This window comes from Mus pahari, chromosome 10 (genome assembly GCF_900095145.1).
Source record: "Mus pahari chromosome 10, PAHARI_EIJ_v1.1, whole genome shotgun sequence".
In the NCBI taxonomy this organism is placed as follows: domain Eukaryota; kingdom Metazoa; phylum Chordata; class Mammalia; order Rodentia; family Muridae; genus Mus; species Mus pahari.
This window is the reverse complement of record NC_034599.1, coordinates 46,820,573-46,834,061: the sequence shown is the minus strand read 5'-3', so window position 1 is coordinate 46,834,061 and position 13,489 is coordinate 46,820,573. Positions and strand designations below refer to the sequence as shown.

At 45.2% G+C, this 13,489-nt stretch overlaps 1 protein-coding gene across 1 annotated transcript in view; it reads right to left on the bottom strand.

Moving 5' to 3' along the window:
* The window catches only part of Arhgap20 (Rho GTPase activating protein 20), an 83,388-nt gene extending 70,356 nt beyond the window's left edge, over positions 1-13,032 (bottom strand). Inside the window, exon 1 of the mRNA XM_021207225.2 lies at positions 12,814-13,032. Within this exon, the coding sequence (XP_021062884.1) occupies positions 12,814-12,918 (105 nt within the window). The 5' untranslated portion in view covers positions 12,919-13,032. The remainder of the gene's footprint in view (positions 1-12,813) is intronic.
* Positions 13,033-13,489: the final 457 nt, after the last annotated feature.

Here is a 13,489-nt window from a genome sequence, read left to right as displayed (position 1 = left end):
AGAGAGAGAGAGAGAGAGAGAGAGAGAGAGAGAGAGAGAGAGAGAGAGAGAGACGCCAAGGCGTAGTACTCACACCTGTAACCCCTGCACATGAGAGCCACAATAGGAAGAAGAATTAGAGGCTAGTCAAGGCTACAGAGTGAGGTCCCAATGGAAAAGGGAGGGAGGGAGGGATCTTTAACAGATTCTGTGAGATGGGGGCATTTGCGAAGGAACTAGACAGCAAGCAGCACTCCTGTCCACTGGAAGCTTTCCTTACACACCCTGTTACCATCACTTGATGCACCTTGGCCAATATCTGACTAATGATTTAGCAAGAATTTATTAGCCATCAACAAACTGAGCCAGGATAACTGGATAACTACATGCAAAGAAATGAAGTTGGGTTTGTAGCTCATACCACATAACAACCGACTCAAAAGTGACAAAAAGCAGGAGTGACTATAAAAACCCTACAAAATACAAGCCATCTTGGTCACTTTCAATAAGACAGCCAGTTGCTTCTTCATGTAACACCTCAAACACAAGCAACAAAAGAACAAAATGGGTAGGTAGACTGTGTACTGTTCACACTGAATGCTTGCACAGAATGGGGACGGTAAATCATACCTACGTTAAGTGACTCATATCTAGAATGTATAAATAGCTATTAGAACTCAGTCATAGAAGCCAATTACTTAAGTGGAAATAAGGTGAAAGATATGATTTCTGAGAAGACATGAATATACATGAAAAACTGTTCAACACCATTAGCCACCAGGGAAATAAAAGCCACGGTGAGCTACCGCTTTATCCACACAGGGATGCCAATATTAAGAAAGACCGTTTTCTGTTTATGGAGACACCATAAACACACATTGCTGTCTCATTCCAAGTTGGGTCAGTTACTCTCGAAGTGAGTGCAAAGTCCCGCAAACGGTTAACCACGTGCATGATCCTGCAATTCATGCCAAGGTCCCGCCCCCCAAGAGAAATGAAGACGCATGACCATACAAAGGCTTGCACATCATCATTCACCACAGCATCACATAAACAACCACGCTTAAGAATCAGTAAGCCCAATGCCTCATGCTACATCTCAAATATTACTTGGTAATAAAAGAAGTACTAATAGGCGCTATGACTTGACCTGTCTGAAGCTTGAAAACATTATGCCAATTTAGGGGAAACAGTCATAAAGGACCATGTCATATGGATCCCACTTATAGAAGCTGCACAGAACAAAAGGTTTGACACAGAAATGAACTGTAGGTTAGTGTTTGTCCTGAGCTTGGGAAAGTGGGGCATAAGGAGATGACTCAGAGTTTTGAGTTCTTTATGAGGTAATCAATGCGCCCTGTAGCTGCTTGTATTATGAATGCTAATCATGCTCCCCAGAAACTATTTCTACAATCATGCCGGCCTGCGTGTAGCTTCTGGGAGCTTGCCCCAAGATGGTTCTGATTGGTAAATAATGATGCTGGCAGCCAATGGCTGGGCAGGGCAGATAGAGGCGGAGCTTTTAGGATTCCTGGGCTTGAAACAGAAAAAAAGGAGAGGGAGCGCTGCTATGTTGAGAGTGATGGAGGTGAGAAGCCACCATGCCTGAGGAGAGCAGAGAGGGGGTTGTAGCAACCAAGTGAAGGTGCCAGGAGAACGCGGCCCAGAGGGCTGCCCAACTGGGTCCAGGGGAGCCAAGGTAGAATAAAGAATTAGTAAATGATAATTTGGGATTATCAGCGGTAGGTAGATTAACGGCGTGGCGATTAGGAAGTGGCCCAGCTATTGCGCTGTTTAAGGAATATCAAAATATAAAGGCTGAGTGTGTTTTTCATTCAGGAACCTAAACCATTGAGGTGGGTAGTGAACACACACCAATGGGATTTATATATAAAATACATTGCTACAATGCCCTAAGACCAATGCATAATTAAAGAACCAATGTAGAAATCAATGACTGTACACTTGAGGCAGGAGAATTGTACAGCATTTCAATTGTGCGTTTAATAAAGAATAAAATTTAAAAAAAAATCCAACTACGTGTTCACTAAACCACTAGGCTCTGCCTCAGCAAACTCATTTGTGACCAGAAGTGAGAATATTCTAACAGCCGCCCAATGGATACTACGTGGACATGTAAAACTGACTGCTCTTTGTTATGGGAGCAGTAGAGCGCTCGGTGGCTCTGTATCAGACTGGCCTACTTGCTGGAGTTTGCTGTCACCCACTCCCTGAGGTGTAGGCATGGCGAGTCATCAGAAGTTGCTAGGAAACAGTAGTGACCGTTACTTACACGCAGGACTATCGCGTGGTGAGTGTACCTATGTAGGGAAACAGATTTACAAACACGAAGCTGAAGGAACAAGCTGGCGTTGTCATCAACTCAGAAAACATTTTATTAATTTTTTGTGTCTCATTGCTTAAAAAGATGTATTCCGTAAAGGGAGGAACAAAGTACACATCCCTCTAGTGTTCTCCAGAAAATACTGCTGGGTAATTAACAAGTGTTTTTCTTCTCTTAAAATGTTATTTAATTTCAATATTTTAAAATTGATCAAATCTGCCTCTGTTTCCTTCCCTGTAACTCTCCCTCTGCCCCAATACTACTTCCTCCTGCCTTCATATGCAAAACAAAACCAAACCGACAAACCCCACTGAATGCACTTAGCACTGCCATGGATGAATGCAGGGCCACCTGCTGGAGACAGATGGGCAGCAACTCAAGGAAAGGGACCCAACCTTCCTAGCAGCTATCGGTTAGCACTCAGCTAGGAGGGGACAAGGGACCCGTCCATAGTTGGATTTTGTCTGGCTTGATTTTGTGCATACAACCACAGCTGTCTGTGTTCATGTGTAGCATGCCCAGAAACACCTTGTGGATTTTTGTTTGTTTGTTTTTCTGCAGTCATCTCTTGCTTTTACAATCCTTTTCACCCTCTTCCAAGATGATCCCCGAGGCTTGGGAGGAAAGGGTTTTATACAGATGTCCCATTCTGGGATGGCTATCCCAGCCTTCTCTTCCCTGCATGTTGACCATCTGGAGGCCGCTGTGCTAATTGTCATTACCGCAGAAAGAAGGTTCTCTGATGAGGGCTGAGTCACACTCTAACTTACTGACGTAGGGTGAGCATTTAGAAGACAGTCTGAAACTATGTCCACTTAGCAGGATAATGCTAGTAGAGCTTCTATTAGGGCCCTATGACTTACCACTCACAAGTTCACGGGACAGCTCACGGAACCAGACATGAGTCTCATTTTGCGAGGGCAGGCCTTAAATTCAATCAGAAAATGGTTGGTTACCCCCCCTAAAACTCATGCTGCAGTTTCACTAGTGGGTGTGTGTTGTCAGGCCGGTCATCATTGTAGTTCACAAGGGTCACAGCTGGGCATGGCTGATGATTGCTTCTGTCCTCTGTCGTGTCCAGAGCACCCTGCCAACACTGTGAAAGCTAGCCAGGAGGAACAGTACTTCCTGGCCAGTATCAGCTCTACTCCTCTACTCTTTCAGAGACAATAGGATCTTACCACCGAGTTCTGGAGGGTAACCAGAAACAACAGTCATTATGCTTTGGTTTTTTAGGGGTGGTGGTGGTGGTGGTTGTTGTTGGTGGTGGTGGTGGGAGTGGTGGCAGTGGTGGTGTCTATAGGACCTTACTGATCAACAACTCCTGAAAGGGAATTACTTATCTGTCATCGGACTTTTAATTTGCTAGCTGATACTGTCTGGGAGAGGCACTGCTGTCCCTCTCCCTAGTCTAGGGTAACTCCATGTAAACTCTTTGAAATTCTGTTTATGTTTATATGGAAAGAAACTGCTATAGATGTAAGTCTCCACAGGGCTTTTTCAGAGGTCTATAGAGCGAACCCTGTCTATGTAAAAACCTACCTTACATGTAAGTTCTCATTAGAATTTTAGTCAAATGTCCACCAAATGCTATGACCCTGATTTATTCACCTTTTACATGAGTCCAAATCTGGCATTCTTAGCCTTCCCCATAAGTAAACATAAATAAATACTATCAAAGAAAGGGATGGGATGGAAGATTTAAGTCAGAGGTGAACTGTAAGTTTTCCAGGTTTATTTAGAGATTAAAAAAAAAAAATCAAACATTTCAAACTTCACAGAAGTGGTGCTAACATCACCCTTGAGCTTTTAAAGCAAGCAAGAACAACATTAAAATGAGAGATTTGAGGGAATCGTTTAAAGAACTACAGATTTTCACAGCTACAAAAACACTGGATCAAGCTTACAAACTAGCTGGTTCAAATTTGACTACTAATCCTTTTGTGAGTCTGTGTGATTCTGTGAGCAGTGAACTCTCTCTCTCTCGTTCCCTGCATGCCTGTAGTATTTATTTGTGGAGACATACTCCAGTCACTGCACAATTATAGTTCAAAAACATTGGCTCTGCAGTGGGAAAAGAATTATTTTTAACCTTGCACCTTGCTTCTGGATCCTACTATCACAACAAAATTTTGAGCGCTGGGTGAGGGGATACTTCCAGCTATTGTCCGTTCAGCCTGTGCTAAGTATAAAGTTCTATATATTCATGAAGAGTCCCATCCAGCATCAGTCTGGACACGTAGCTCAACCGAACATCACAATAACAACTACAGTGAGAAGGTTAATGTTCCTTCTGACCGTAGGAGATAAACATTTTTACTCATGGTTCTTTGTCTTTTCCTCAAAACCATTGTTTTGAACAACAACAACAAAGCGAGAGTCTACATAATGTAGCAGACATTGGGCCCTACCTCCATGACATAATTTCTTAGATTCTCTCTAAAATAAACCTAATTCCTGCCCTATCTCTCTGTGTGCATATATAAAATATTCCTGAACTGAAAAGTACTGTGATATTGGGGCACACATTCAAGACTTACAGTAGTGTCTACAAATGAGAGAACATCACACTCTCCCTTATACATTTTCTTTGCTCCTCTGCCTCCTTCATGCATTCTGTCCTATTACCACAATGGGCTTTTGAACTGGCTGGGCTGTGGTCTCCATCAAAGCTACCGGCTTCAACCTTTTGCCATGCTTCCCTTGTGAAAGCAGTACTCAAGTATACAGGTCGACCATAGATGCTCTTTGCCTTAGAGCATGGTTCTGCTACAGATTTTCACATCATGGCCAACATAAAATGGTGTTATTCATACAGTCATGACACTCTGTGACAAACATAGGCACAGTTGGGCTATTCCAATACCCATCTGTCTGAGGGCCAAGGGTTTAAAGGTATGAGGCATTCTGCAATGACTGGGAAGGTTCGCCTTATAACATCGTCTTGATTTTCCACACTCATAGGGAAAAGGTGTTATGATCACTGGAAACACATCAGGGGATGTCTGGACTTAGATATAGTGTCATCTAGCAGTGTTCTTCCCCACAGTCAGGTGTAAAGTGGCCACTAGGGAGGGAGAAGAGGGAACACCAGGGCCCCCTTGCCGTGAATGTGTCACAGGTAAATCAGGAAAGCACAGGCTGTGGAGAAGTTGGGTTTTCCAGATCTTGATCTGTGAGCTGATGTGGTGACACATACCTTCCATTCCCAGAGTCCTCTTGAGTGACCCAGACATCTAAAAACAGCTTTTATGTCCAGTTATACCGCGTGACAGGTGTCTGTCAAAATTAGGTCAGGACTGCTCAGTTCACTATTGACACGCAGTGCTGACAGGGCTGCCTCTGCTGTTGGCTGGATGTTTCTAAGCTAAACTTGTCCTGAAGAAAATAAGGCTGAGACAAAATTTAAAAATAACCTGGGCTGTGCTGCCTACAAGCTCCACCAGGGTGGAAGGCAGAAGTCAGTGAGGGACCCTTTCTGCTTTCCCTGCCTTCCAGATTGTGGCAGAACCTTCCATACAAGAACAAATCTAAAGATTACCCTACCCTAGTTTCAGACAAACAGAGTCGTGACTACCATAGAGAGCCTGCTCTCTGTAAGTGTCTTAAATATTCAGGGACTCCTAGAATTCTAATCTTTAACAGGAGAGACCCAAAAGAAATAGCAGGAAAACAAACTGTTCCTACTGTACAAGTATATTTTAGATGTATTTTAGACATGAGGGGTGGATTTCAAGACATTTCACAAAGTAACAAAATGATGTATCTGTATGTATACATAAACATGCATGCATGTGTGTCTTCACAGTACTATATATATGGCATGAGTGTATGGCCATATATATGCCTATACACCTGACTTTAAACAGCTGCTTTTGGTAGTACTTAATAGTTAGTAATAAATGTTAGGGTCCACAAAGGTTCAGACACAATGCAAGCTGTATGTCTCCAGTAAGTTGTATGTGGTACAGACGACACGTGACACATTTATAATCAATCAATCAATCAATCAATCAATCAATCCAACACATCCTGACAAGGTCAAGAGCCAAGAAAGAATGGAGATTCCTCAGTTATTAATAGGAAGGGATTCCTTTCCAGCTTTCTTGCTTCTCTTCAGTCACCAAATGTGTTGCAGTTTGTCTCACAGACTGCTAATTTGTAACTCAAGGGAATGCTGAAGTCTCTGGGAACAAGCCTGCCTCTCTCCTGGCCTGGCTGCAATCTTCATTTCAGGATGAAGGCCACACAAGAACGCTTTAGGTATCTATGGGTTATGCGTTATAACTGCCATTTTCATTCCTGAGACTCACTCTGCAAATTTAACTAACTGGGACTGGGGAGACTGCTCAGTGGCTAAGTGCTTATGCTGCAAGAATGAGGACCTGTGTCTGGATCCCCAGAAATCACCTATAAGGACAAGCACAGCTATGTGCGCAGCCCTGGCATTGGGACTGGCAGATCCTGTGAGCTCCCTGCCTGGCTAGTCTGTCTGCTCAACAGAAAGGCAAGCTTTGGGGCCAATGAGAGACTCTGTCTCCAGGTAGCAGAAAGCCATCAAGGAAGAATTCTAGCCTCTGCATGTGAACACACACACACACACACACACACACACTTTTAAATAAAAGCATGCAGATAAAAGATACCTCATTCCATATCTGACTGATTTTATCATAACATGAAATTTTAGAGCTACAAAAAGTTAAGTATTTTTGCTATGTTAGAATCCAGTATTGGGCTATATTTGAAGAATCAACCCTGGATGGTTAAAAAAACCAAAAACCAAAACCAAAACCAAAACAAAAACAAAACCCTCAGACTCAAGACTTCTAAGTTTACTGATGTTACTTTTAGTGACAGTTTCTACACATTGCTTTCCACAGTGGAGTTCTCAGAGACACAGGAGTTGGTGCATCTACACAGAACTTCAAACTATATTCTACGTGCAGGATATGCCAAGCTTTCCAACAGCAGGCAAGGCTGAGTGAGCAGCACGGACATTCAACTTGGCTGAGCAGTTCCTGAACTCTATCTATCTTCCTTCTATGAAACACCAGAAAGGGGACGACATCAAGGTGCAAAACCTAGTGAGCTGACTAAATAAGGAGGCTTGTGATAGCTGTATCAGGGGTCACTATTAGTCAGTGTCCACCTAACATTACCTAGGGGCCACCATGACTGCAGCAAAGAATCTCTCCTAGTTGGTTTTATGCAATTCACTTTGTGAGTAACACAAAGCAAGGGCTTTCTTTTCTCAATACTGAAGAATAAAACTAAAGGCTACAATTAAGACACTTCATTCAAGGCTGAGTGCCACACATATGCTTGGCTTGGTTAAAGTAGTCAGCTCTTGGCATGTAGTGGTGGTGGTGCTGGTGCTGATGGTGTTCTACCACCAAATGCTATAAACAGATTCAGACCCCGCCCCCAAAAATGCACAACGAAGAAACAGGAGAGTTCATAACAGCAGCTGCGACATTTGAGATGCTACCACTATTTCCAAACTATTTTCCTTTGACTGGTTTTCTGTGCCTATACATTTCCTTCCTATCCCAATATCTGCTGCCCTCGTTAAAAAGTTGTTAATTATCAAGTGAAGGCCAAGGGGCGGTGCGCTGGAGTCTGATCCAAGCCATTCCTAACAACGACATGGCTCTGATATGGGCTTCCACTGTTCCAGGGATATGAAGGACAAATATGGACATCCCCCAAGAACACATTATTCCAGAAGAATTTAAATTGTCCTCTGCATGCTTCAGGTGCATTTGAGAGCTCTAGTCTAGAACCACTACACAAATTTACTGTCTGCTAGTCTGGAGACCCCCAACGCCAGGAACTCTATCATCTAGGGTAGGTAGACTACATTTTTCTCTGAAAAATCATTGTATCTTGTGTGTAGCAAATAAAGGTGAGCTTTTCAGCTATGCAATTATTGAGGTTAAAACAATAAATAAAGCTATAAAACAAAGAGACTGACTTTTCTGGTGCACCTACAGGCTAGCTGCTCAAACAGACCCACCCTAGGACCTCTGGATTTAATTTCACCCTTTTTGAAATCCTCTTCTAATGTATGGGTCCTGTCCTTTTCAGAATTAAAGGGCAATTTAAACAGGCCTTCCCTTCAACAGCTCAGTGCAGAATGGTCCAACTGAATACTTTCATTTGTTCAAACCAGGATTGAATTTTAATGATCCATTTAATAACACAATTTAATAATTGTTGTGTTACAGTTTTTAAGCTCTCCCTCTAGACCTGCTACCCAATAATGTTATCACTGAATAAACATCACTATATAAATTTAAATTCAAGTTAGTTATGATGAAATCAAATTAAAGAAAAATAAAAATCAAGTTAGATTTCACCCAATGAAGAACTTTTGTTCCTAGAAAAACAAGACCAAAGAAATAAAAATACAGGTCATAGACAGAGAGGAAATATTTTGAAAATCATATACCCAATAAAGGACTTGAAGCCAGAATGTATAAGTACTCTCAAACCTCAGTAATAAAAAAGCTCACAACCCAATGAAAGCTGGCAAGGTATTTAAATAGATAATTAACCAGAGATAATGTGTGATCACCAAGATCACCGAGGATGTGCAAATCCAGATGAAGAGGTACTACTACACCATGCCCCCTAGGATGACTAACCCACAGAGAGATGCTAACAGTGTTGGTGAGTATGTGTGGAACTGGATTATCCTACACTGCTATTGGAACTATAAGACCATTTCAGAATAAAGCAACTGGTTTCTCAAAGAGTCAAGTATATGGCTAAATATGACCTGGTCAATCCATGCCTAGATATTTACTGCCCCCTACTTAAAGCATAGGTCCATGCTTGTAACAGCCAAGAAGCAAAAGCAATCTAATTGCCAGAGGAATGGATAAGTATACTACAGACTGAACATCCCTAACTCCCAACCCTGGCTTCCAAAACTGCCTCAAACTCTGAGAGTGTCTGCTTGCTGATTAAGACAGAAGAAGGACATTCTATGCTACATCCTGTGATGGGTTGAGGCCAAAATACAGGTATACTAAAAACAATGAACAAAATGATCTTTAGATTATACATGTAAGAGATATGAATCAATCTTATATTGAGATTTGAATGCTACCCATGAGTTATCTCATTTTGTATAACCAAACAACTCAAAATCTAAAGTACATGAAACCCAAAACGCCCATGCTAAGATATTCAATCTTTACGGCTCATCAATGAAAGGCATGGACACTTACAAATAACCATAGGTGGATATGAAAATTATATTTAGTGAAAGGAAGGCAAAAATAAAAATAAAGGATTTCATTTATATAAGCTGAAAATGCACACTTAGTCTATAATGACATAAAGCAGACAGGTGATTTCTTGGGAAGATCCACATTTTCTAAGTGCATACATACATCAGACCTTAGATTTATAAGTTCTAAATAGGTGAGGTTATTGTTTATCAATTAAACTTCAAGAGGGATGTTAAAATCTTCAGGGTACCAGCCACGTTTCAGGAGATGAACAGGCACATATGGTTACTGGCTACCAGACACTAAGGATGATCGAGCTTCATCACCTGATCAGGTCCCACTAAAAAAAAAAAAAAAAAAAAAAAAAAAAAAAAAAACAAAAAACAAAGCAAAACAAAACACAAATGCTCCAGACCAGAGGGCAGGAAGCTACAGGGTATGTTTATTTTGTTGTTATTATATGTGTGTATGATGTATATGGTATGTGTATGTACACATGCACACACCTGTATGTTATGTGTGTGGAGGCCAGAGGACAACTCGGTGGAATCAGCTCTCTCCTTCCATGTTAGTGTGGGTTCTGGGCATCAAGCTCAGGTTCCCGGGCTTGCTCAGCAAGGGTATTTATCTGATGGATGAGCCATTCTGCTGACCTCCACTACATGCTCTTATACATGAAATTCTGTTGGAGCACAGTCAAGCCCACTCATTTAGGAAGGGCCCTTTTTACTTCAGAGCTGTAGCGGAAGAATTAAGCAGAGACCATAAGACTGGCCAACCTCACGTATTTACTGTTTCTTAAATGCTTTTGAAACAACTGCTATCTAGCAGGCCCCACTCTAGTCTTGAGGACACAGTTGGGAGGGAGACAGGTAATGGGAAAGAAATAAGCAGAGGAGAAAATGCCAAGTGCAATGAATGCTAAGACAACCAATAAGGTGGAAGGCCCAGAGCAGGACAGGAGGTAGCTTTCATTTACACTGGAGGGAGGGAGGAGGGGGAGGGGGAGGGAAAGGGGGATGGAGAGGGAGAGAGACCTCTAGAAGACCCAAGATTTGCACAACATGAAAAAAAGAAAAACCAACCAACAATTCTTTGGGCAGACATAAAGGGCACCAATGCCTCAAAATAGGAATGAATTTGACTTAGTGTATAAAAGTGAAGGCCCAGGACATTGAAGAACATACAAAAGTGGGGAGGGTGAAGGAATGGGAGAAGTAGAAGGGACCAAGGAAAAGTGTCCATGTTTTACTAGGCATGCAAAATGAATCTCCTTCAGAATTGTAAGCAAAATGAACGTCATCATTTATTCAAATGAAAAAAAAAACCACCCATTCTGGCACTGCTAAATGCAGAATGGGTCACAGAAAGACACGAGGGTGTCAGAGGGAGTTCTGCAAAGGCTCAGGTTAGAGATGGGTACAGGGCAGCTCAGGCTGCACTGGAAGCTGTGCAGGATGGAGTGGAGAAGTTCAGGACACTTTGGAAGGGTGGTAGCTGTTGTGGTGGATTGGCTGTTGCAGACTGAAGAAAGGTGTTGAAAACCCATCCTAGATGACAGGCATGAGTAACCCAGAACACGAGTGTTGTGAATTACAACCACAGGGAAAATGCACACGAAGGGCTAACACAATCGAGCCTATGTGCCATCATCCATTCAATTTTCTCAAAAATCTTGGGGGAGTAGAGATGGATGTGGAAATGTAATAGCTCTTTATGTTTTATAACGAAGGACACCATCCTAGAGATAGTGGCTGTGCCTAGAGAACAGAACATAGGAAAAAGGACACAGCCTCCCTTCCGTTATGGGACAAGTGCGGCTTGAAAATGATAAAGCTACTCTTTAAGGCTCCCTCCCCTCCCCTCCGCCCCTTGCTAGCATACTTAATCAGACTCGGAGGCGGGGCCACAGTCTTTAAGAAAACAAATGCTTGATTCTTTCCAATTCCTTAGGTTTACGAAACCAAAACGCTTTAAATCTATGCCAATTGCCTAACGTTCCTCTACCATCCTAAATTAAGAATGACATCCTGACAATTTCACGTTTTATTTGGAAAAACTGGATCTCTCTCTCTCTCTGTCACACACACACACACACACACTCACACACACACCACATATAGCGCGCGCGCACGCGCGCGTGCGCACACACACATACACACTCTGTCTCTGAAGGGTGAAAAAACCCACAAGGGCAAACATCAGCCTCCATACATCAAAGGCTGAGCCGCCACTATTGCCCATCCATCAAGTTCACAGACACCCATAGAGGGCTCTGCGACAGGTCCAAGGTCCTTGGGAACTCACATACATTTCTATACAGCTATCACCTCTCTTCTTTGACCTCCAGTCAAGCCACCATCCTAGTGGGAAGATTAATGAAAGGCCATAAAATCCGGACATGCAGGGATGCAGGGAGGCAGTGTATCCCTTCGAGTCTCTAATTATAGTAATGCAACGTTTTCACATTGTTAGGGAAGAACTAGAATGAGCTCTCATCCCAACTTGTTTCCACAGAAGCTGTAGAAGGCGACACCACCATAAGGAACAAATATGGCCAAATATCTGAAGGTTTAGTGCTGGAGGAAGGGAGGGGGACACCCATGGCCACAGCACCCAAATCAATTCCCTGGAGCCCAGAAGCTCGCGACCCACGTGCACTTGCTCAGGGACCTATTACAGACACCTGACCTCTATCGAAATCCTCCTGCTGCACCGTGGACCAGTCAATCACCAGCAAAAGCTACAAGTAGTTACCCGCACCAGTCCTTCGGGTGTCAGGGAACAAGGGCGCCGCCCCCACAGGCAAATGCAAGGTCCCTTCTCAGGGGGTGGCTCTGAGCCAAGCCCCCCATGCCCCGCTGGGACCTCTGGAAGCTGCCCGCCCACCGCCAACCAGCCTAGATCTAGGCCGTGTCAAATCTCCGGATCCCACAGTGTGGCCCACGGCACCCAACTCCGACATCCCCTGGAGGCCTTGGGTGGGCGCATCATCCCTCCCCTCCGGGGCCGCCTACCTTCCTCAGGCTGCCGGGTTAAGACTACCTCGGGAGGCTCGCAGGGAGGCACTCCCCGGGTCAGAGGTGGAGAGGCAAAGGGCTTCTTTGAGACCATTTCCACCAGAGAAGACAGCGGGGGGATCCCGGGAGGTGACCCTCCCACCCCACGCGGGGACCGTTAACCCCTCTCAGCACCAGGCACCCGTGGAAGGCGCGAGCCCGTGGGGGCCTCCCGCTCGGGCGTCCTCACCTTCTTGGTGCCAGGGCCTCCCGCGAGGCGAGACATGCCTGTCAGCGAGGAGGAGCGCCCCGGCTGCGCCCCTAGAGCATCCTGCTGCGGAGACATCGCTTCCATGAAGAAGATCTGCAAGCTAAGCCCAAGCCGAGGACCGGGTGGCTGCGCGGCGCGGTCCGCTCAGGCCGGACGCCGAGCTGCGGGTGCGGGCGGCGCGCCTCCCGTCGGGGCCATGGACCGCCGCCCGCGCCGCGCTCGTCGCGCTCGCCGCACTCTGCTCCGGCTGCAGCAAGCGCTTCGGGCGGCCGCCAGTCCACGCAGCCCCGCCCCTCCGCGCCCGGCCCGCCCCGGCCCGCCCCGCCTCTCCGCGTCCGCCCCGCCCCTGCCGCCCGTGCACGCCGCCGGGAGCGAGCACTCCGCGCTTGGCGCTACCGGAGCCACCAACCTTGCGAGGTGCCTCCGCGGGTACGAAGCTTTCGCTGCCGCGCGCCACGCGCCGCGCACCACGCACCACTGCCTCCGGTGCAGCTTCGCGCGCCTGTCCGCTCGCTCCCGCCAGCGTCCCTTCCAGCGCAGCTGCAGCGCGGGAACCGCAACGACCGCGGCTCGCTCGAAGGTGGTGCAGGGGCCGCCAGCCTAGCCTCGCTTTTGCGGACTGCGGAAGGGACCCCACCCCTAACTCCTGTCCCCG